This window comes from Neurospora tetraspora, assembly GCF_033439725.1.
Source record: "Neurospora tetraspora strain CBS 560.94 chromosome Unknown B0H65scaffold_2, whole genome shotgun sequence".
Taxonomy (NCBI): Eukaryota; Fungi; Ascomycota; class Sordariomycetes; order Sordariales; family Sordariaceae; genus Neurospora; species Neurospora tetraspora.
The window spans coordinates 4,278,124-4,298,960 of NW_026944384.1; the positions used below are offsets into that span (position 1 = coordinate 4,278,124).

The 20,837-nt window shown below is 52.5% G+C and overlaps 6 protein-coding genes across 6 annotated transcripts; 5 read left to right on the forward strand and 1 right to left on the reverse strand.

Moving 5' to 3' along the window:
• Nucleotides 1-111: 111 nt before the first annotated feature.
• B0H65DRAFT_457902 (uncharacterized protein) lies at nucleotides 112-2,584 on the reverse strand. The gene has a single exon (XM_062826375.1). It carries the CDS (start codon nucleotides 2,302-2,304, stop codon nucleotides 277-279), a length of 2,028 nt encoding a protein of 675 aa, XP_062684738.1. The 5' UTR covers nucleotides 2,305-2,584; the 3' UTR covers nucleotides 112-276.
• Nucleotides 2,585-2,712: 128 nt separating this feature from the next.
• Nucleotides 2,713-9,629, forward strand: B0H65DRAFT_457903 (PHD/FYVE-zinc-finger like domain-containing protein). The gene is made up of 5 exons (XM_062826376.1): nucleotides 2,713-2,983; nucleotides 3,045-3,672; nucleotides 4,396-7,974; nucleotides 8,029-8,236; nucleotides 8,440-9,629. The coding sequence occupies exons 2-5, from the start codon at nucleotides 3,121-3,123 to the stop codon at nucleotides 9,273-9,275; spliced, it is 5,175 nt and encodes a 1,724-aa protein (XP_062684739.1). The 5' UTR covers nucleotides 2,713-2,983; nucleotides 3,045-3,120; the 3' UTR covers nucleotides 9,276-9,629.
• A 573-nt stretch (nucleotides 9,630-10,202) lies between these two features.
• Nucleotides 10,203-11,259, forward strand: B0H65DRAFT_586704 (uncharacterized protein). The gene is made up of 2 exons (XM_062830953.1): nucleotides 10,203-10,917; nucleotides 11,018-11,259. The coding sequence occupies exons 1-2, from the start codon at nucleotides 10,254-10,256 to the stop codon at nucleotides 11,143-11,145; spliced, it is 792 nt and encodes a 263-aa protein (XP_062684740.1). The 5' UTR covers nucleotides 10,203-10,253; the 3' UTR covers nucleotides 11,146-11,259.
• A 1,478-nt stretch (nucleotides 11,260-12,737) lies between these two features.
• B0H65DRAFT_506854 (uncharacterized protein) lies at nucleotides 12,738-13,653 on the forward strand (the record flags this gene model as incomplete). Its single annotated transcript, XM_062828096.1, has 3 exons — nucleotides 12,738-12,777; nucleotides 13,248-13,330; nucleotides 13,456-13,653. The coding sequence occupies 3 exons, from the start codon at nucleotides 12,738-12,740 to the stop codon at nucleotides 13,651-13,653; spliced, it is 321 nt and encodes a 106-aa protein (XP_062684741.1).
• Nucleotides 13,654-14,460: 807 nt separating this feature from the next.
• Nucleotides 14,461-16,322, forward strand: B0H65DRAFT_440335 (uncharacterized protein; the record flags this gene model as incomplete). The annotated part of the gene is made up of 3 exons (XM_062825473.1): nucleotides 14,461-15,063; nucleotides 15,212-15,860; nucleotides 15,928-16,322. The coding sequence occupies 3 exons, from the start codon at nucleotides 14,461-14,463 to the stop codon at nucleotides 16,320-16,322; spliced, it is 1,647 nt and encodes a 548-aa protein (XP_062684742.1).
• Nucleotides 16,323-17,858: 1,536 nt separating this feature from the next.
• B0H65DRAFT_419252 (uncharacterized protein) lies at nucleotides 17,859-19,490 on the forward strand (the record flags this gene model as incomplete). Its single annotated transcript, XM_062824199.1, has 3 exons — nucleotides 17,859-18,017; nucleotides 18,096-18,308; nucleotides 18,363-19,490. The coding sequence occupies 3 exons, from the start codon at nucleotides 17,859-17,861 to the stop codon at nucleotides 19,488-19,490; spliced, it is 1,500 nt and encodes a 499-aa protein (XP_062684743.1).
• Nucleotides 19,491-20,837: the final 1,347 nt, after the last annotated feature.

Sequence of the window (20,837 nt, forward strand, 5' to 3'; positions counted from 1 at the left end):
CGGCTCCGAATCCCGAAGTCGGGCCGGGTCCTTGCTTGGTTTTCTCAGACATTGTCATCATCTGCCGGACCGTTTAGGGGATCTGTGATGAGTTATGCAAACGTACATACATCTCTATCAATGATGGGTATCTATTCTAAGTTTTGTGGTATCATCAAAATCTATACCTGCTGTGCTCGTAGATGCGACACTCGTACACGGCTTTATCGTACACCAACAATGGATATGGAAGTCATCACCGACGACCCCCCTCACGTCTCCTCGCTCTCTTCACCTTTACCAAAGGTGCGACTTCTCCTCCTGAACCTTGAACTGCTCAAACTCCGACTTCACCTGTCCCTTCATAAAGGCCGAGGTAAGCAAGCCCGCCGCAACGCTAACGTTCAAACTGTCGATCACCGTCCCACCTGACATGTTGGGAATATTGACCTCATAATCCGCCTTGCTCTTGATTTGTCCAGGGAGACCCTCGCCCTCGCTACCGAGCAGGAGAATGCAAGGGTTCTTGCGCAGAGGATCGATTTCCTCGATCTCATGAAGATCCAGGTGCTTCTGCAGGTTACCAGAGCCGCTGGTGCGCGGGACGGCCGCATAGACCAACCAGCCATTCTCCCTCGAGTCCTGAAGGAACTTGGGAAGATGATCGACCGAGAAGAGGCTGAGCGACTCGGATGCGCCCGCAGAAGCCTTGAGCGCAACCGGGGTCAGAGACGCCGATTCCCTCTTGGTAATGGCAACGGCGGTGGCGCCCAGGAAGCTGACGCTGCGGAGAATGGCACCGAGATTGCCGGGATCCAAGATCTGATCTACCACCACGACCAAAGGCTTATGGGTGGTGCTGGACGCAGAGACAAAATCGGATTTGCCGTTGATCAAGGCCTCCTCGTGCGACTGGTGGCCCAGGACAACCTTGTAACCGGTTGTTCCTTGGCCGCTCTCGGCGTCAACCACCTCTCCCAAAGAGATCACGGGTGGTTGTGGGAGCGGGGACGCCTCCAGAATGTAACCGTTGTGCGGGCGAGATCCGCTCATCTTGTCCATCATCTTGAGGCCTCCTTCGTTGACGAAGACGGTCTCAACCTTGTTCCGTTGTGCGAGCTTTTGAATGGCGGCGTCCTTGGCCAGCTTCTCACGGTTCGCTCCAGCATAGATGTAGAGCTTGTAAAGCTTTCGTCTTGCCGACTGAAGAGCTGCCTCTACCACTGAAGTGCCGTACAAGAATTGAGAGGCCGCGGTGGTATAAGGGATGGATAGCGATTTTGGTGTTTCCCCGTCGATATCTCTGTGCAATTCCCTGCGAGGGGTTCTGTCGGTCTCTCTCCGTTCCCGTGTGCTGCTGCGAGTGTCTCTGAAGGAGTCCCTCCTTTCAGGCCTTTGTTCCCTACGTTCGCTGCGGGATACCCTGAAGCTGTCCCTCGTAGGTTCCCTGGGCTCTGGGTATGGTTCATCGATAGCGTCGCGGAGCTCCTCGTTGATTTCCACAGTGCGCTCCTCCCGAGGTTTCCTGAAACCATTGTCATCATCACGGAATTCGCGGGGCTCTCTGCTGAAGCCCTCCCTCCGTGGTTCCCGGCGGAATTCGCGGGGCTCTCTGCTGAAGCCCTCCCTCCGTGGTTCCCGGCGGAACTCCCGGGGTTCTCTGCTGAAGCTCTCTCTCCGTGGCTCACTTCGTGGCTCCCTGAAAGAATCCCGGCGGGGTTCCCTAAAAGAGTCCTGACGGGGTGCCCTGCGAATGTCCCTGGATGGTGCTGATGTCCGCCTCTCGGGCTTCTCAGACTTGGCGGGCTCTGATGATGAACCTCCCGCGAAGGCCGCGTGAAAGGCTGCTGGGTCCAAGAGATCCTTGTTGAAATTGGACGCAGACTTTGAATCAGACTTCTTTGCGCCCGTCTTGGCCTCCTTCTCCTTCCAGGGAGCCTTTCCCGTTTCACGCACCAGCGCATCCTTCACATCCTCATCCAGCTGACCGGTCTTGAGCTTGTACACCAAGCTTCTCTTGCCAAACTTGGATTCGGGATCGTAGAAACGAGCCCGTCGTGATTGGGGGTCGGCCTTGGCGGGGTATTCGGTGATGTCCTTCTTGCCCTTCCGGATCTTGTAAGTCGGTTTGGGTAGTGCCTCTCTTGCTGCCTTCCTCTCGGCGTATGTCATGCTGGATTCATTTTTGCTCGACCTCCGGATGCCCGCGTGTATTGCTGAAAGAGAATGGGCCTGCCTCATGCATAGAGTGAAGACTGCTGCAGTCGCCGGTGTTTGGCTGAGTACCGTAGGCCTTGCAGCCCGGCAAAGCATGGAGAGTGTCATGGTCTGCTTTGAGCCTGCAGCCGTTGTTGATATTGGGGACTTTCTTTGCCCAAGACTGTGATATGTGAAGAATTTTCGTAAGTTCGTGAACAGAATGGTAAGATCGAATTCAACGTCCGAAGTAACAAGAATCGACGGTACAAGTGAATGTGGCCTTTGTATGAGTTATGAGAACCACGGATGAGCGAGTGAAGCACTGGAAATTTCTTCTATTAAAAGAAAGTGAAAAGCACAGGACGTGTAGATGCAAGATCTGATTAGTCTAGGCCCGGCGGATCCTCATCTGGAGATGCTAAAAATCTCAAAAGAGAGCATGGGGTCTGTGCAGAAGGTGCGTATTTGTTAAGAACCCCTGTTTGGCACGTCTTTTGGTGCTGACGTTCCCAGCGGCAGCTCCCCGTGTTCCACTGAAGAGCCTCCTTGGGTGGATCAAAGTCAGTCAGTGATAGGGCTGCTGTTGTGGGGGGAAAGCTTCCATTCCTTATCGGTTGTCAATTGATTGTCACCTAAACGATTCCATTCTACGTCGCGTCTCTTCTCCGAACTATTCTCGGCTGTCGCGTCCCCCTCCTCCGGCAAAAGTGTCCCAAACCCTCCGCGCGACATCTTTAAGGCCGCCACATTGTATGCCGTTCCAGTCCTCATACTGGCACATATCTCCGCAACACATGTATTAAAGGTTGGCGACTCAGACCCTGTCCCCAACATGTTGCTAATCCCTCTAACTCAGTCGGATACAGACCACCCCCGTCACCCCTCTGGTGCTGTCCAAAGCAGTTCTCGCTATCAACGACGACCCCATGTCTTTACGACGAGATGGCGAACGACGATAACGCCCACCTAAGCTCCGAAGACGAGCTGTTCGTGTCGACGGCAACGGAGCCCATGGCATATACCTTTCAATCTGATCTATCTGAAGACGAAATCCAAGTCGCTACCGCACAGCCAGCGCCCAAACCGATATCACCAACCGCACCCATCGCCGATCGGTCCAGGGTGTCTCTTGGCCCCGACGCTGCCACACCGGAACCGGAACCTTTCATCCTTCCTCCCGCGCCGGCTGACGATGACGACCCCGGTTCTTTCCTCGAGCAAGCTGCGGCAGCTCTCGCCGCAGTAACGAAAGCAGACACCTCGACCAAACCCAAGAAGCGAGAGTCAGACTCGCTAGCTAGTTGGTGTGGAAGTGTCAATGCTTTGGCGAACGGGGTCACAGACGACAGTGTCAAGGCCAACACTAGGCGTGTTGACATTGAGGTTGCCTTGCCCTGGCTCTCCCCATCGGAGCGAGCAGCATTTACCCACGTTGAGGTTGAGGATTGGGATGAGGGAGCAAAACACTATGATACCCGCAGGCGGAGGAACAAGGTAAGCGATACCTGACTGGCACGATTCTACACATTTCTCGATTTCGCAACAAGGCAATGGAAGCAATGGCTAGTGTCATGCTTGGTGAAAAATACATTCATGGACTTTGCGATGGAAGACGGGAGGTGTAGCGACCTGCTCCCGGGGAAACGGGTCTGTTCGTTTGTCCGCGCAGAGTTTCTCTTCCTCACTATATTGTGTGTCCAAGTGGCACCTTCACTCATCTATATTTGGAGATTTTGGACTTGGGCTTTGGAGCCTTGTAGGAGTCACTGAGATTTGCGTTTCGGATCGAACTTCGTGTCGTTTATCTACACTGGGGCAGCAAACACTCCTACCTACCGTCTCCTACCCCCCTCCCCCACTCCCGATTTGCACTATTCTTCTTCTTTACCCTTTCCTGTATCTGGATCACAACTCGGGTTTTCATTATCGCGACCAAGTCTTGATCGTTGAATACTCTACAACCCCTTCATCTTCCTCACCACGTCACGAGCTTCGTTCAAGATACTGCTTTGCAGCCCAGGAAGCAGTATGGTAAGATCTCACTCAAAGATCACATCGCTTTGACGTTCTCACCATGACATCCGCTTCTTTTTATGGAGTCTCACGGCGTTTCTGGGCCCGCTTCACTTTTGCCTTCCCTGGTGGCAGGATTTCACTCTCCTCTCAAGTGGTATTTATCCATCATTGCTGATCTTCGCTGACACTTAATTTACACAGCCCGCCTACGATGATTACCGGTTCGATGACGAACTCGAGGGGCTCGGCCTGCGCAAACGAAAGAGACGGTATGAAGACGACGAAGAACTCTACGAAGAAAACTCCGGCGATGAATACGGTGGTCGCCATTCGCTTCATGACTATGGCTTTGTCAACGGTGCCAAGCGCAGCACGCGCACCAGCGCCCGCGCTTCTAGTGAAAGAAGCATAGCCTATGAAAGCGGCACAGAATCACGAGCGTTGAGGCCCCGCTCAGACAAGAAATATCGAGATTATGACAGAGATGAACTCCAAAATTCGGACGACGATGATGGTTTTCTCGTTGTCACGTCCGACATCATCAAAACCAGAGGCAGGAAAAAGCGGAAATCCACTACGAAGCTCAAGACGTCAATGGGAGACGGCGATTCAGATATCGAGTTCGAGTCAAAGCGGCGTTCCTCTCGGGCCAACAAATCCAGGAAAAGCATGAAAGAGATTTTCGACGACGATGATGACGACGACATCTTCGATGTTCAGGACACAAAACCCACGGCACCCAGGATTGCCAGTGTTCGAGAGGTCTTCAAGCCGGCCCCGGTGGACTTTAAGGATGCCCACCGTCCGGTGTGTGACAGCTGTGGGTACCCTGAGGGTAATCCCAATAAGGGAGCCTTGGTTTACTGTCAAGGTTGTTCCAACTCTTACCATAAGATATGTCTCGGCACTCGCAATACCCGCGAGCAGCGGGTCACCAAAGTCGACACGGACTCCTTTGTCATGCAATGTCGGTTTTGCATCGGTTCCTACAACAAGAAGGACGATCGTGCTCCAAAGCATGACACTTGCCAGTGCTGTCATCAAGCTAACCCATCCTGTGCTCCCTTCTCTGAGAAGAAAACACCCAAACAAGAAGAAAAGCTGCGCGAGGAAAACGATGGAGTAGATCCGATCACGCCGGTAGACCCGAAACTGGTCAACAATCCTCAAAATGTCTTGTTTCGTTGCAGCAAATGCCAAAGAGGCTGGCATTATGAGCACTTGCCTCACCCTAACGACACCCGCGATCCAGCCATCAGCGATCCTCCCAATCTGCGCAATCACCGTCTCCAAGAGTATCAAACGACGTGGCGATGCAAAGAGTGCATTGATACCGAGGACCTCAAAATCGATAAGATGGTGGCGTGGAGACCAACTCATATTAAGCCCAGCCAATACGTCAGAGGTCAGACCATCCTCAACTTCAAGGAGGATGAAATCGAGTATTTGGTCAAGTGGGAGGACAAGTCCTATGCGCATTGCGTCTGGATGCCAGGTCCATGGATTTACGGTGTCAACAAGGGAAATATGCGTCTTTCTTTCATCAAGAGGGCCCTCGGAGAGGGCATGGAAGACCAGGCAAGTAGGGATGAGCCTGCTGACGCGCTCCTCAAATGGACTGAGAAAGATGCCATTCACGACTCATGGTTGACCCCCGATATCATCCTCGATGTGCAGTATGCTGCCAAGTCGATTGAAGACACGAAGAAGTACAAGGCAATGTCGCTTGCCGACCGGATGGAGTACGATTTGAGCCGGATCTTCCACGTCGTTAAGATCTTCGTCAAATTTGAAGGTTTGGGCTACGATGACGCTGTCTGGGACACTCCACCTCCTGCGGACTCTTCCATGTATGACGCCTATCTTGAGGCCTACCGCGAATATCTGAACGGCAAGCACTTCAAGTCAGAGCCATGGCGTAATCAGAAGGAACGCATTGAAGCCTTCAGGCAGATGGAGTTCAATGGTGCCATTGAGGTCAAGCAACAACCCCCCGGACTTACTCGTGGCAAGCTGATGACCTACCAGCTTGAGGGTCTCAACTGGATGCTCTACAATTTTCGCCATGACCGCAGCGTTATTCTTGCCGACGAAATGGGTCTAGGAAAGACTGTTCAGGTGGTTGCTTTGCTCTCTAGCATGATCCAGGATAACCCCAAAATCTGGCCCTTCTTGATTGTTGTTCCCAACGCGACGTGCGCCAACTGGCGTCGTGAAATCAAGAAATGGGCCCCTGACCTCCGGGTAGTGGCCTACTACGGCGGGCGGGTTTCCCAAACTTTGGCTCTCCAATATGAGCTGTTTCCGGGTGGCACCAAGGACATGAAGGCGCACGTTGTTATCATGTCTTATGATTCCATCAAAGACACTGACACTCGTAGTCGGTTCAACTCGGTCAAATGGGCTGGCCTCATTGTTGACGAGGCACAGGCGCTAAAGAACGACGAGAACAGTCTCTACAAAGCACTCTCAGTTATGAATATCCCCTTCAAGCTTTTGCTCACGGGCACACCGTTGCAGAACAACAAGCGAGAGCTTTTCAACCTCTTGCAGTTTATTGACCCGAAGCTTAGAGCTGAGGAACTTGACGAGGAGTTCAAGGATATCACCAAGGAAAATCTTCCGAAGCTTCATGAGTTGATCAGGCCATACTTCCTTCGGCGTACCAAGGCCATGGTACTCACCTTCCTGCCGCCAATGGCCCAGATCATCTTGCCAGTGAGCATGACGGTCTTGCAGGAAAAGCTCTGCAAGTCGATCATGGAGCGTAATCCCCAGCTAATCCGCGCGATTTTCTCCACCAACGGAAAGCTGAAATCACAGGACCGCGGCTCATTGAGCAACATCCTCATGCAGCTCCGCAAGTGTCTTTGCCATCCATTCGTCTACAGTCAGTCGATCGAAGACAGGAACCTGTCAGCAGAAGTCACAAAGCGGAACCTTATCGAGGCCTCCTCCAAGCTTCTGCTGCTCGAAGTCATGCTGCCTAAACTAAGGGAGCGTGGACACAGAGTTCTGATATTCAGTCAGTTCCTTGACCAGCTGACAATTTTGGAAGACTTCCTCGCGGGTATGGACCTTCCGTATCAGCGGCTTGATGGAAGCCAATCCAGTATGGAAAAGCAGAAAAGAATCGATGCCTTCAACGCACCGGATTCCCAAGTGTTCTGCATGTTGCTGTCAACCCGTGCTGGTGGTGTTGGTATCAACCTTGCGACTGCCGACACCGTCATTATTCTTGATCCCGATTGGAACCCGCACCAGGATATCCAGGCGCTTTCGAGAGCTCATCGTATCGGTCAACAAAAGAAAGTGCTCTGCTTCCAGCTCATGACCGTCGACTCTGCCGAGGAGAAGATTCTGCAGATTGGTCGTAAGAAGATGGCTCTTGACCATCTGCTGATTGAGACCATGGACGACAAGGAAGGCGAGGCTGTTAATGATGTGGAGACGGTGCTTAAGCACGGAGCGGCTGCCTTGTTCGGTGAGGGGCGCAAGAAAGACCGGATCGCATATGATGAAGCAGCCATTGAGAAGCTCCTTGATCGTTCGGCCAAGGAAGAAACGAAGCAAGATGGCGACAAGTCTGCCGAGTCTGCCTTTGCTTTTGCCCGCGTCTGGGCACAAGATGAGGGAGGGCTGAAGGATGACGTGGAGACGGAAGAGAAAGCATTAACCATGAGTGTTTGGGACCAGATTCTTAAGCAACGAGAAGAAGAGGCACGCCTCGAAAGGGAGAAGGAACTGCAGGCCTTGGGACGTGGTGGCCGACGACGCGGAGTAAGTGATATCAGTTTAGCAATGTGCGTTCTGACCGTGCTAACCCTTGAGTAGGCGGCGAATTACCGCGGACCCAAGTTCGAGTTTGAAGAAGGCCAGGAAGGAGGTGAGAGTGATCATGGCGACCAAGACGGTGATTTCATGGGCGGTGATGACAGCGATGGGGAAACAACCGGTAATGAAGATGGGGACAGTCCCCATGGTGAGTTCTTACCCAACGGAGGCAGCTCACGCAAGTCACAGGCAAAGAATGCACAGCAAGGTACGAAAACTAAAACCCCAAACAAAACCCCAACCAATAACAAGACGAAGGCTCCAGTGGTCGCAGCCTCAAGGAGGAATACACCGGCCACTGTAGCCAAAGCTTCTACGCCCAAGTCTAGAGCTAGTCAGCAGAAGAAGCTACCTCTTCAATCATCTTCTTCGTCTTCAACAACCAAGACACCCCGCTCACGCAAACAGCAGACGCCCAAGACAGTTCGGACCCCCGGAACCCCCAGCAAACCCGCTCGAGGCAAGGCTCCCAAAACCAGCTCGTCGTCCAAATTACGCCCGTCCCCGTACCAGCAGCCCCAAACCCAAAAGGCCGCCCACCCAAGCCCCCCCGACCTGGCAGCCACAACCAAGAAGTCTACCGAATTGCCGACTATAACACACCCCGAGGTCAAACCCCCGGTCCCGGCGGCCTTGCCATGCTCCGCAATGCCATCGGCGGCGACCTTGCCGCTCACCCCAGGCCCGTCCCCCCCACTCACCGACCAAACGGCAACCCCAGCGGGGCATCCAAACTAACCTCCAACACCCCTATTCCCGTCCCCGTACCAGGAGCCGGAGTTGGAGCCGGAGCCAGAGTCCGCGCACCATCTCTTAACGGTCTTCCCAATCTGAACCCTAACCTCCCCCCAGGCGCCACTCTCAAACCCAGAGCCGTTGCTTCTCCGCTCAACCAAGGCCCACCAGTCCCACCAGGCGTTCCTCATACTTCCTGCTTCGTCTGCGGCTTCGTACACCCTCCTAGGTGGATGTGTCCCGAGATGAGTCAGGAGGTTCCTCTACGGCTGGCGCTGGATAATCTTAGGTTTATACCACACCAGACTCCGGAGAGAATGGAATATAGGCGTAAATTCTTGCTCGAGATGTTGAGGATGGTACAGCAGAAGAAGGATGAGGCCATGAGGGCGAAACAGCGGCAGCAGAGTCAACAGGCCCAACAAGGCCAGGAGAGGCAAGGAGGACAAGGAGGGGAAGGAGGACAAGGAGGTCAAGGATCACCGGAGGTTCAGAGTCTTCCATCACAGTAGGACTGGAGATGGTTAGTTGGTTAATGGTGATACCACTAGATCGAGAATGGGATGGGTTGGTTGGTTGTATTGTTTGAGTCATGTAGTCACCTAACAACTCCTACATTCGGTTTTGCCTTCTTTTGCTTGCTCGGTTGCTGCCTGCTTTGCGGAGGAGAAGCCTGGTACTTTGTGATGCCAGCTGCTTTCTCAACTTCAATAGATGAAAGGGCGAGAAGGGTCTGGAAAAGTTCAAAGATGCTTGAGCTTTGCTTGATGGCGTGAAGAGGGGAGGCATACACATCTCAGATGTTTACTTACTATACATCAAGCGCCATAGCAAGCAACAAAGCAGTATAACCATGAAATTCACAGAGATGAGAAGTGAGTGTGCTTGCCTCGTCAAACTCGGGCGATGAGTGAGGGTGACAAATATGATGGACCTCTGCGCGTGTTCCTCCGTTGCTATGTCTTCAGTTGTCTCCAACAAGCATGCCGCCTTCCCTAAACTTCTCTAGGGACATGGACAGTCAGTCTGTGAAATAACCAGCGAGTAATGGGGGTCATTCTTTGCAACCATCAATCTCAGCTCATCCACTGAGAAAAAAAAAAGACAGTTGGATCTTGCCTCTAGGTACAGATGCCTTTCGTTGATGCAAGGGCGGTGGGGCCAGTTGCTCCTGTTCAATGTACGAGCAATCAAAAAGCTATCTTATCTTTGCCATCTCAAATCGGCAGGAACCTCTCTCTCCTATGGCTACCTTCCTTCACGGAGGTGCAAACACCACCATCGGACGAACCTTCAATCTGGACCACCTGCGCCGCCGCCCGCACTTGCCCTTCCACTTTATAAGCAGCCAGTCCAGGCCAAGTTGGCAGGATCTCCTCGGGACCAGTTGAGCTACCCGACGCTGGTCCCGAGGAGATCCTGCTTTTATTAAACATTTTCTTTCGTCTCATCCTCACCTGAGCCTCTACAATCATCACCATTCTCGCATCATGTCGGCTATCGAACCAAAGGTGTTGTATCCTTCAGGGGGTTACACGCCCGCATACGATGAGAGAGAGAACGGAATACTGCTCCATCCATTTGTTGAACCAGATCGGGTGCTTACACCTAATCTTGGGGAGGATGCATTCAGGAACAATCCCAAGGAGGCAGTCGGGGGGTTCAAGGGCAAGGATTATCTCTACGCTGAATTCATTGTCGATACCCCCGAGCAAGTCGACCCAGATACCGATATCAAAGTTGCGACGGTGCTCAGAGTTGCGAGCCCATCCACTTTGCATTGGGAGTCGGTCCACATCGTTTTTGCTCTACGCGAAGTCCCCGACGGCGAAGGGGAAGATGAACGACCATTCAAAGAGTTCAAGCCTCTGGAAGTCAAAGACGCCTACAAAAGGGATATTGACGAGGGTTATAGCTTGCTGTACTTCTTGGTCAAGGATATCAGATACCCCAGGGCCGGTCAGTTCAGGGCGGAGGTCCGTGTCCAGGTCACTCCGGGGGAGCAGATCTTCGATCTGAAAGGGGATGACTTGGAAAGACTTGGACCCAAATGGAAGGGGCATCCTGGCGAGCTACAAAAGCTAGGTCACCTCGCCGGCGGGGCGGTCTCAAAGGTAGTGACGGAAGTCAATAAAGGAGTGGAATTAACACCATGTAAGCAAAGCTTGACTTGGAGTAATTTGGAACCCCGAACGGCAATCACGATGCATGAAGAAACTTTGCTAATCGACTGGTTTGGGAACCAAAAATACAGCTGATGAAAACCGCCTCAGAAAGTACTTGGAATTTGAGGACAAGCTGAAGCTCGTGACAGAGCAGGAGCTTCGGAAAGAGATGGTAGACAAGCATAAATACTGGCACGACAACCTCGTCGTTACCTAACCGCTTCAACTTTTGCGTTCCTAACTGGCAAACTTCTACCTCCAGAGCCTCCAGACTCGACAGTTACCCAAGAAGGGTGGAGAAGCATCTACCCCTATGCTATATCGAGGGAAGAACCGGGTGGGGGGGATAAGATAGGAGTAAGACAAGACAGGTCAGGATAGGATAGGACAGGACAGGATACAATAGGGCTGGATTGGTGTCTAGTTAACGTTATTGCATTTTTGGCTTTTGTTGTTGGGTTTTGGGTCACAGAGAAACGGATCAGAGTCATGAGATGTAGGTAGGTAGAGTTCACATATCTACATCCACGCGATAATCCATATCTTTTCCGCTTCTAAACTTTGCCTTTCGCTTTTCTTCGTGTGTGGCTTCTCTTGCTTCTTCAAACCCCGTCCATGGCCTTCTACAAGTAGTGATCCGTATTTTGAACAAGATTGGTTCATATCCTTTCCGTACTAGAGCGTTGGCCTAACAGCAGGGCAGATGGGATGGGGCCGTCCTTTGTCCAGGTTTATGACTGCCTTCATGTACTAAACCATTGTCGGCCACCCCTGCCTCTCAACTGTCGAGCGTACCCCTGGCTGTCACAATGTCTTGAGACATTTGATTGTACCGCCTGTCCCACAACGGCAGATCCTATACAACGTCTCTTGGCCTCGCATCTTGACTTGATTTCAGATCAACGCTGGGTCACTGGATGTATTACAGGTCCATCTTTCTGAAATTTGGATCCTAGTGCCGCGTTGTGGTGGGTACTTGTTGCTTGGGTAAGAAAATGTGGCGCCTCGAGAAATTCGTGTGATGGCGTCCTCTGTTTCGCTTCGATAAGGATTTTGTTGCACGTATATAACAGATAGTGATAGTAGTCGATATGGGAAGAGATGATCGTGTACCTGAAAAACGGGAGGCAATGTCAGTTATGCAGGACTAGGAAAGCAGGGAACGTTGAGCAGTGCTATTCTCCTTACGAATATTTGGAAGGTACGTCGTGGGAGACGAGATCTCTGCATATTGACCGTCGCAACAGATAAATGGTAACCCGTTCTGATAGCTGGGATGCACAAGCTAAAGACCACTCCGGATGACTCGCTACCAAAATACGGCGGCTATTGTGTGTCTAATTGTTGACATCAGCAATTCCGAACTCTCAACAGGACAACAGCACTGGGGGTTTGTACAGCTCCATGCACCATGGGATCAGTGACTCTCCATGACCATGACCATGTACAAACAACAGGCAGCCGGGCCTCATGGGAGAGTCCCAAAGGTTGTGTCTCACCTTCTGAAGCAAATCGGTTCGCCGCTCATCATCGCCATGGCGTTGTGGCTGTCCCTGTTTGTCACGTGGAGCCAGAACATGGAAAGATGCAAGTTCCCGCAAAAAGTAGCCTCCGTCATTCCCGTTGATGTTGTTTCTCTAGGGTCCTGCGTTTGCTCGCATCTTTCTTTTGTTCTTGTCGCTATTGCAGACCTAACAGTCCATGTCGCTTTGCCTCTGGTCGCCGTCTTCTGTCTTCGCGTCGTTCACCTTGATGGAGGAAATATAATAAAGAACACCACATAAAGCGGGAATGTGGAGTAGACCCCAAATGGCCAATTTTGTCCACATTGCTGCGGCTCGTTTGTGTGGTATGGTATGGCAGATATTAAAGATTACTCGGGTGTACGGGCACACCAGCAACAACGGGAAGAGGGGGAGAATGCGACACAGGCTAACGTAAACGAGTGCCGACATGACGACCACACATCCTGATAATCCCTAGGTACCTTCCGCGACACTGTAGTTGCGTTGGGCGGGAGGAAGGCACGGAACAAGGGCTGTCGACTCCCCAAGAGAACGAACCCCCCCTGCTGCGGACGGTGCTGGGATATTCATAATTATACTCCTCGTTGCTAAAAACTCGTCACCTTGACGCTATACTTTATATCTGATTCGTACCGGAGGCTTGAGTTCGAGGTGCGTTGAAGGGTTTACTGGGAAGTTATCTGCTCCGCTACTACCTGTACTCGGTCAAGGTCAGCCCAAATCTTGTCACCATCATAGACGGGTTCTTCTATTCTTCAGCTCAACTTGTTCGTTACCGCGGTGCTCTCCATAGACTTGCTTACCGACGATTCACAAGCCACATCGGTCTGTTGTACGTCCAGTTCCGCGGCCACTTTGTGCTACTCAGGAAAGCATGTATGTACCAGTGTCACACCCCCCGTGGCCCCCTTAGCTTCGCCGCATCCGCAACATGCAAGCCAACATCACGGCAATCATCAAGCATCTATCCGCCCATCTACCTAACCTCTAACCAATCCCAGGGAAGCGGACCTGTGCCTAACTACCGTACCCAACCACATAACTCGAACGCAACATCAACGACACTTCAAGAGGGCGACTGGGCAAGCCCTGTGGACGGAAGGCGGAAGGGCGGACAGGGCAGAAAAAAAGGTAGTCCGTCACTCAATATCCTTTCCACCACTCGGCTTTACCATCTGTTTCCTGGAGATCCACTCTAAGAGCGTCTAGATGCTTTGATTGCGGCTCCCAGCCTTTGCGCTTTGCTCTTTGGTTGCTTTGATATACCTTCTCAGGTCCCCGGCTCGGACTGTTGTACATCTTCCCCGGCCATTGCTTGCCACATATCTTTCAACGGCTTGCTGCTCTCTCTCCGCCAGTCTGTTTCTGTTTTTCTACCTTCAAGACACAGCTCGGGGGATGAATAGGCGGTATAAATATTAAAACAGATACCCCGGATCTTCCAACGTCTACCAGGTCCCTCGTTTGCTGGGAATCAAGGGGTGGCCAGCTTGATGCTTCTGGGCTGTTGGCATCGTTGATGGTGTGTGTTTTCATTGTACCCACGCTCTTTGCTAAGCGTTTCTCTGCTTGTTTTCCATCCTCAGTGGCGGTCTAGCACATCTGACTCTCACAGTTGCGTATTCAGGAAGATGCTAATCGTCCCATCAGTGTTTTCCGTGTCGTCACATCATTGATCCGGTCCGCTATCAAACCATATACCTAGACTCGGCATGGATGGGTTAGTCAAACAAGACTACTACTCCGCTGCTACTAATACCCCTCTCAACACCCATCAAGCAGAGCCCGACCCAGTCTCTGGCTCCTCATCAGCAGTGTCCGAACTGGCTTCAAGCTCAAGCTTCTCAACACCTAGAACACCGAACTTTCAGTTTTTCCCTACTAGTACTCGTGGTCTTTCAGAGTGTTCTCTCGGGTCGCAGATAAAAGGACACATCCACCCACGCGATACTATAGAACCGGCTGATTCCTTTTCACGATCCCTTCTGCCGGGCCATTCAGTCATCATGGAGCCAAACCAGAACTCCCCAGTCAGCGAGATCCCAAAGCCCCATTCGCCTATCGCCATCAAGAGAAGGGATCTCAACACCCACTGGAGACTCCAAAGAGGGTCGCCCGCCTCTCCGATGAGCATGGACTTTGCCCCGACTCCTCCCAGAAATCAGTCGGAGACGGAAATTACCAACAACTCTGAGGAGTCCAGCCCGGAATGGGAACAATCTCGCCATACTGCCGTCGTCACCACCAGGCCCTCTCCCAGAGTAGAGACCGCCGTCACTCACGCCCCCTTTACACAGAACGCGCGCTACTTCCTTGAGAGGCAAAGGCTCCAGCAGCAGGAAGAGGATGAAAGAGCCCAACAGGCACGCCGGAACGCGCAGCCGCAATATCCTCATCAGTTCTATGCCTACGCCTACAACCGCGGAAATGGTCGCTACACGAGACTGATCCCGGCGGATATGCTTCCTCCCCTCGTGGGCGTGCCTGCCTACGAGTCGGACATCTCTCGTCTGTTCGTTCTTGAGCTTCCCCAGGCTTTGGATGCCAACGAGCGCAATACCAACTTGGAGACCGTTCAGACTCAAGTGGCGCAAAAAGATGCCGTTCAGGTATGTAAGATTTTGCACAGGCCCTACAACGCTCCAACAGTTAGCCCCGATCCGCAAAAGAACATTGTACTAGATCCATACGAGACAATCCCCCATATCACGCCCTCAAAAAGAACTTATTCATGACTGACAAGCTGTTTTACCGCAGTCGCAGATCGACCAAATTGTCCTGGCCAGCAACAGTCCAGCAACCAACACGAGCCTCACTCACCAGTCCGCCGCAGTCGCTTACCTGACTCCCCCTCCTCTCCACGGCCAAGGCCCCAAGCGAGCCAAGATCTTCTGCGACAAGTGGGTGCACGAGGGCACCTGTGCCTTCACCCAGCAGGGCTGCAAGTACAAGCACGAGATGCCGTACGACAGGGCCACTCAGCACATGCTCGGCCTATTCCATGGCCTGCCTGCTTGGTATAAGCGGCAGCAGGCCGAGCTGATGAGGCAGAGGCAGGTGCTGACCAACAACGATGAGTCGAGTACCAGCAAGGGGCCGATGGATCTGTCCGCGCTCCGTGGAGCTCCTCGTGGTCGGTCTTTGACTACGGCTTCTGGTAGCCCGATTTCGCGCAGAGGGTCGGCTGATCAGGGATCGGCTTCTGGTAGTAGTGGCGAGATGATGGGAGCGGGAGGTCAGGGTGTTATTGGAAGAGATAACAACAGCGCCGCCACCAACAGCATGGGAGTCAAGACATTCGGAGGCGGTGGTTATCAACGTGAGAAAAGCTCGAGCCCTCGGGAGTTGAACAACTGGCGCCCGAATGTGGGAAGTGGTTCTTCTGGGCCCTCTCGAATCCCTACCGGTAAGCCAAATGACATTCGTGAATCCTGTCACTTACTTTCCGACTAACAATGACCCTCCTCCCACAGGCCCCCAAATTCTAAGCCAAGGTCCCTGCCGCTTCGGTCCCATCGGACAACCCGCCCAGCCTCAACCTCGCGATCCTCGCAGCGGTGATCTCGGCAACATGATCAACTACCGCCGCATCGAGGCTCCTCCCGGTTTTCCCCCTCACCCCCACCCCTACCGCCTCCTTCCAACCACCACGACCCCCGACAGCTCTGATAACGAGGGCAAGGAGGAAAGCGGCCCGCCGGGAGGAGGAGGAGCTCAGGTCCAGGTTCAGGCCCAGGTACACCAGCAGCAACAGCAGCAACACCAGGCCGAAGGCGGCGGCGGTGGTACCGCAGTTCCTTGGAGGGGATCCGCTTACGAGAATGGGGAGACTCACTGGAAGTGGTCTCGGGACACTAACCAGGAGTAGTTGCTTTGGTGAGTTTGCTTCCACTGGTACACGACTGGACAACAAGAACGACATGCTGGCTGGCTGGTTGTCTGGTGTCAGTCGCCTGGGTAACCGTTAACCCTCGTGTTCAGAAAGGTTGTACAAGTACCGTGGAATGGTTATGCAACTACCTACCCGCGGACCGGGTATTATTCGCTTTTTTTCGAGACCGAAGCCATGAGACCAGCAAGCCCGGAGGTCAAGCTCGTGGTCAGGGCCGTCAACCAGCAGCCAGCCACTCGGCAAAACGGGAGGGGATGTTTTGGGACGTCATATACGCGAAGCTTTTTTCAGGATATGACCGCTAAAGATAGAGAATGTGTTTGGAAATTCAGGAAATGTGTTTTATACGAGTTCAAGTTGAGAAAGAGGACATGGATGGAGGAAAAGTCGAGATTGAGTTTGCGGCTGGATGCGGTGGGGTGCAAGAAATATAGGCATGGGTGAGATCCCTGGGCCCTACTTGTAGATAGTCCCTAAATACTCGCTTGGGGTGAAACTCCCTGGACGCTCGATTGGGGTGTTCTAAAGATCGTTTTATAGAATTGTTGGGTTTGTCACTTTCTTGAAGAGTGATCCACGTTCGGGAGTTAGTGATATTCATTCGCTGCGGTGAACAATGACATGAAGCGTGTAGGAAATCGAGTGATAACGAGTTGCCTTCTAACATGACCAATGAAGGGAATCGTGATGTGATGACTGGAAAAGCCCCTTTGTGCTTATTGGCATGGACCGCCTGAGATATTCCCCGAAGGGAACCAGCTCATGTCGAAGTGTTTATCATCTTGTAAAGTTGCTGTCGTGGCTGCCGCCGGTGGTCTATGTGCTTGACTGACGAGAGCTTTGATGACTTGTTGTCATACTCGGCCTCAAGACAAGTTCGACGAGTGTCGTTGAGCACCTTGGTGGACAGTAGTGCAAGCCACAGAGGCTCAAGGTGCGTGTTGTGGCTGGGCCCCATATATTTCAACCAAGTCAGCCAATCAAACACGATAATATCCACCCTTCAGTCAACGCCAGGCTCATCCTAGCATTGACAGTCTCCACCCAGTTGTCCAAATCGCGGGGGAGCTTTCCGTTTGGAACTGACAGCTGAGTTGAGCCCCAGCGCACTGCACATCACAAGCACCACTACAGGACAGGCCGCAAAGGTGCTCTTCTACCTACCTTCCTACAACACCCAAACCATAATCACCATTTTCCATATCACAGATATTCTCGACGCCGATTGTTTGTTTTGTCCATTCATCCTTTTTGGCACCAAGATCTTGTGACCTTATCGATCGGTACACGGCGTCATCACCATATTAGCCAGCCATCAGCGCCACTGGCATTCTTGCTTCGAGGTCCCAAAAGCACCAGGCAACAGCTACCGCGCCGCGCAAGCTTTGACGACGCTTCCTCGAGTTGCACCGAGCCATTGAAATCCATCAGTACTACCGCAATCAATCGTCTTCCTTCTGCCGTCAAGCTTTTTGCCTGCCAGCATTATCTCCCGTATCTAGACGGCGAGCCATGGACGCACGCCTTACGGTCCTGACGGCCTTCCCACCGGCCGCTGGGATTGGTAACGAGGACTACTACAAAGAGAGCCAGCAACATGCCAAGAGGGTGCGAGAACTCATAAGGGACAATGCGCAGTGGATAAGGGAGTCCGCCGACGATATTCTAAAGGTACATAGTGCTTCCCCAAACCTGGAGTGTCCGTTGTACAAAGCCGTTCAAACCGCTGACCCGATAGCATCTGCCCAGCATGTCAACCCCGCCGTCTATTCCCTCTCATATCTTATGATCCTCGAATATCTGTTAGAGTCAGCCGGGTGGACCTCTCAGCAGGCACATGAGAGCTTGGCATCATATATGGCCGAGTTCTTCCTCCAGTTCGATGCTCGCCAAATACGATGCAAGGGAAGCACTTGGTCAGATGTCCTGAAGGAAGCGTATAACGAACGCGGTCTGTTTCCTGTAGGGCTTCCATACTCCCCTCCGTAGGGTTACCGTTGCTGACTTCAATATCAGGCTTCCGTTGCCGTTGAGGTGGTCACTGCTGCCCTCCTAAGACTCGACCCTTCAGGTTCTATCCTCACATCCCACCACTGCAACCTCGTCGAACTGGCATACAGCACCGGCAATGTCGGAGCAATACTTCCTCTTATCCAGAAACCCATCATCTACATGCCGGCCAAGGGCATGTCAACAGCCCAGCCCCTTTGCGACATGTCTCTACCGCCACCAGCATACATCAATCCCGATAGCCAACTCACCGATGCTCTGACCAGCTCCGCTGTGCTTCAGTACGATTTCCTATGCGGCCTGTGCTTCATCGAGCGCCGGATGTGGCAGCAAGCTTTTGATGCCTTTGAGCGTTGCGTCACATATCCGACGCGGGACGGCGGTTGCAGCAAGGTCATGACGGAGGCATATAACAAATGGATTCTTGTCGGCCTGCTCTTGACTGGAAAACCGCCAACACTACCGGAAACGACCTCGCAAGCAGCAAAGAAGATTTTCGCAACCCAGGGAAAGCCCTACAAGTTGTTTGCCCAAGCTTTCAAGTCAGACACCGCCGGGGATCTGGTCCGCGAATTCGAAGTCATCAACTCCGAGCTCTTGCCCAACGAGGGGAACGTCGAGCTCGCAAAGCTGGTGCTGGCCCATTACCAGCGGTGGCAAATTATCAACCTGCGCAATGTGTACACTAATATCTCCCTCGATAAGATCCGCGAGCGAACACAGAGTGCCGAAACGGGCGCGCCGCTACCGACCGTGGAAGCGGTAGACCAGCTTGTGCAGAGCATGATTTCCGACGGAAGCCTCCAGGGCGCCATCGAGCGACCAGCGGACGGCAGCCCGGCCTACCTGACCTTCCTGTCGGCGCCCTCGCAGGGCATGTCGGAGGTGGAGTTCTCATCCAAGGTGAACAAGGTGGCGCAGGGCATCAAGGCTCTAGAGCCCATCATCGAGGCCACCAACAAGCGCCTGGCCAGCAACCGCGAGTACATTAGTCACACGGTTAAGCGACAGGTTGATGCGGCTCGCGAACACAAGCTCGGTCTGCAGAGCGCAGGTGGTGGGTTTGAAGAGTCGTCGTTCCACATCGAGGAGGAGGAGGATTTGATGAGCGGTCTCCCAACTCATACTCATTAGGACTTGAGTGATTCGATCGTCCTGTGGTCGATCCTTGAGTGATTCAATGGCCCTGTGGTCGTCAGGTTGGCCTCATCCGTCACAGTGAGGATCATCTAGAAGTGGAAGAGGCTCATCGCCATCTCATCTATTTCTCTGGGGAAGAATGGACCGAGGTTGGCTGGTTGGTTGGTTGTTAGCGTAGGGAATGGGCGCGGCCAAGAGATACAGTAGACGGGTTACTCGTTTATGGACTTTCCTCTAGACGTTTAGGGGGGGAGAAGAAACAGAGCATCATTTACGTACCGGGAAAAGATGTTATCTCGCAACATTACTTGCTCTCAGCCGTGAACAAGTTATTGAAGACTGATGGGAGTGATGGCGCGTTGATGATCATAATTACCGCCACAAGAGACCTGTTGATGTTCTCTTCTAGTTGAGGAAATATTATGATATCCATGGGACTGGCTGTTGGCGAGCAAGATAATTATCGTCAGAGGCATCGTTGCTATGGTACCCGACTGTGGCATAGGGCTGAATGATGCTTCGGAGTTGAACCTGCTACAGGTATTAGACGAGGTTCACTACTGTAGAGAATAGTACATGATTCCCAACCATTGACAACGGTAGTGGGACCAAGGCGTTATGTGTTATGTATCCATGATGTATTTCATTGCTGTGCAGAGCGGCAAATGCTGACAAAAAGCAGCTGAGTCACTTCCATACCTTCTCCCACGCAGATATAATCAGTGAAAATGCTGATGATGATACCTACCCTAGCTCTCTACTCGATTTATAAGAACCAACCCAATCCCAATCTCAATCCCAATCCACACATGCATGTTCTTCAACGCTCAACGCTGCATCCATCCATGCCATATACCTATTCCTGGCCACACCAAATACCCGACGATGGAAACGACACCACCACAGCGTGCGTTTGTAGTTGCGCTTGTCGTGAAAATCCATGGCGACCCAACCCATACCTAATCATAATCATCTTCGCTGTTGCCATTCGAGCTCTTTGCCCACTTCCTTCTTCCTTCTTTCCTGATGTTTGTCTCTTCTTCTTCTGTCTTCCCATGCTTCTCCTCTGGTGTATATCACTTCGTCAGGGGTTCCCCTTAACCATTCAGAACAGAATCCGTTCCAGGTCTGCCAGATCCCGATCCAGATCCCCGTCCACTAAGTTTATCACTGCACCCAGAACTCGATTCAGACGCAGATTCCGATCCTCGTCCACTTCATTCAGATCCTCGTCCACTTCCATGAAGTTCCCCTCAAAACCCGCTGCCAGAATTCCATTCCGTTCTTCCGGATCCGGACCCTGAACCCGATCCTGGTCCTCTTCAGGATCCTGATCCTCGG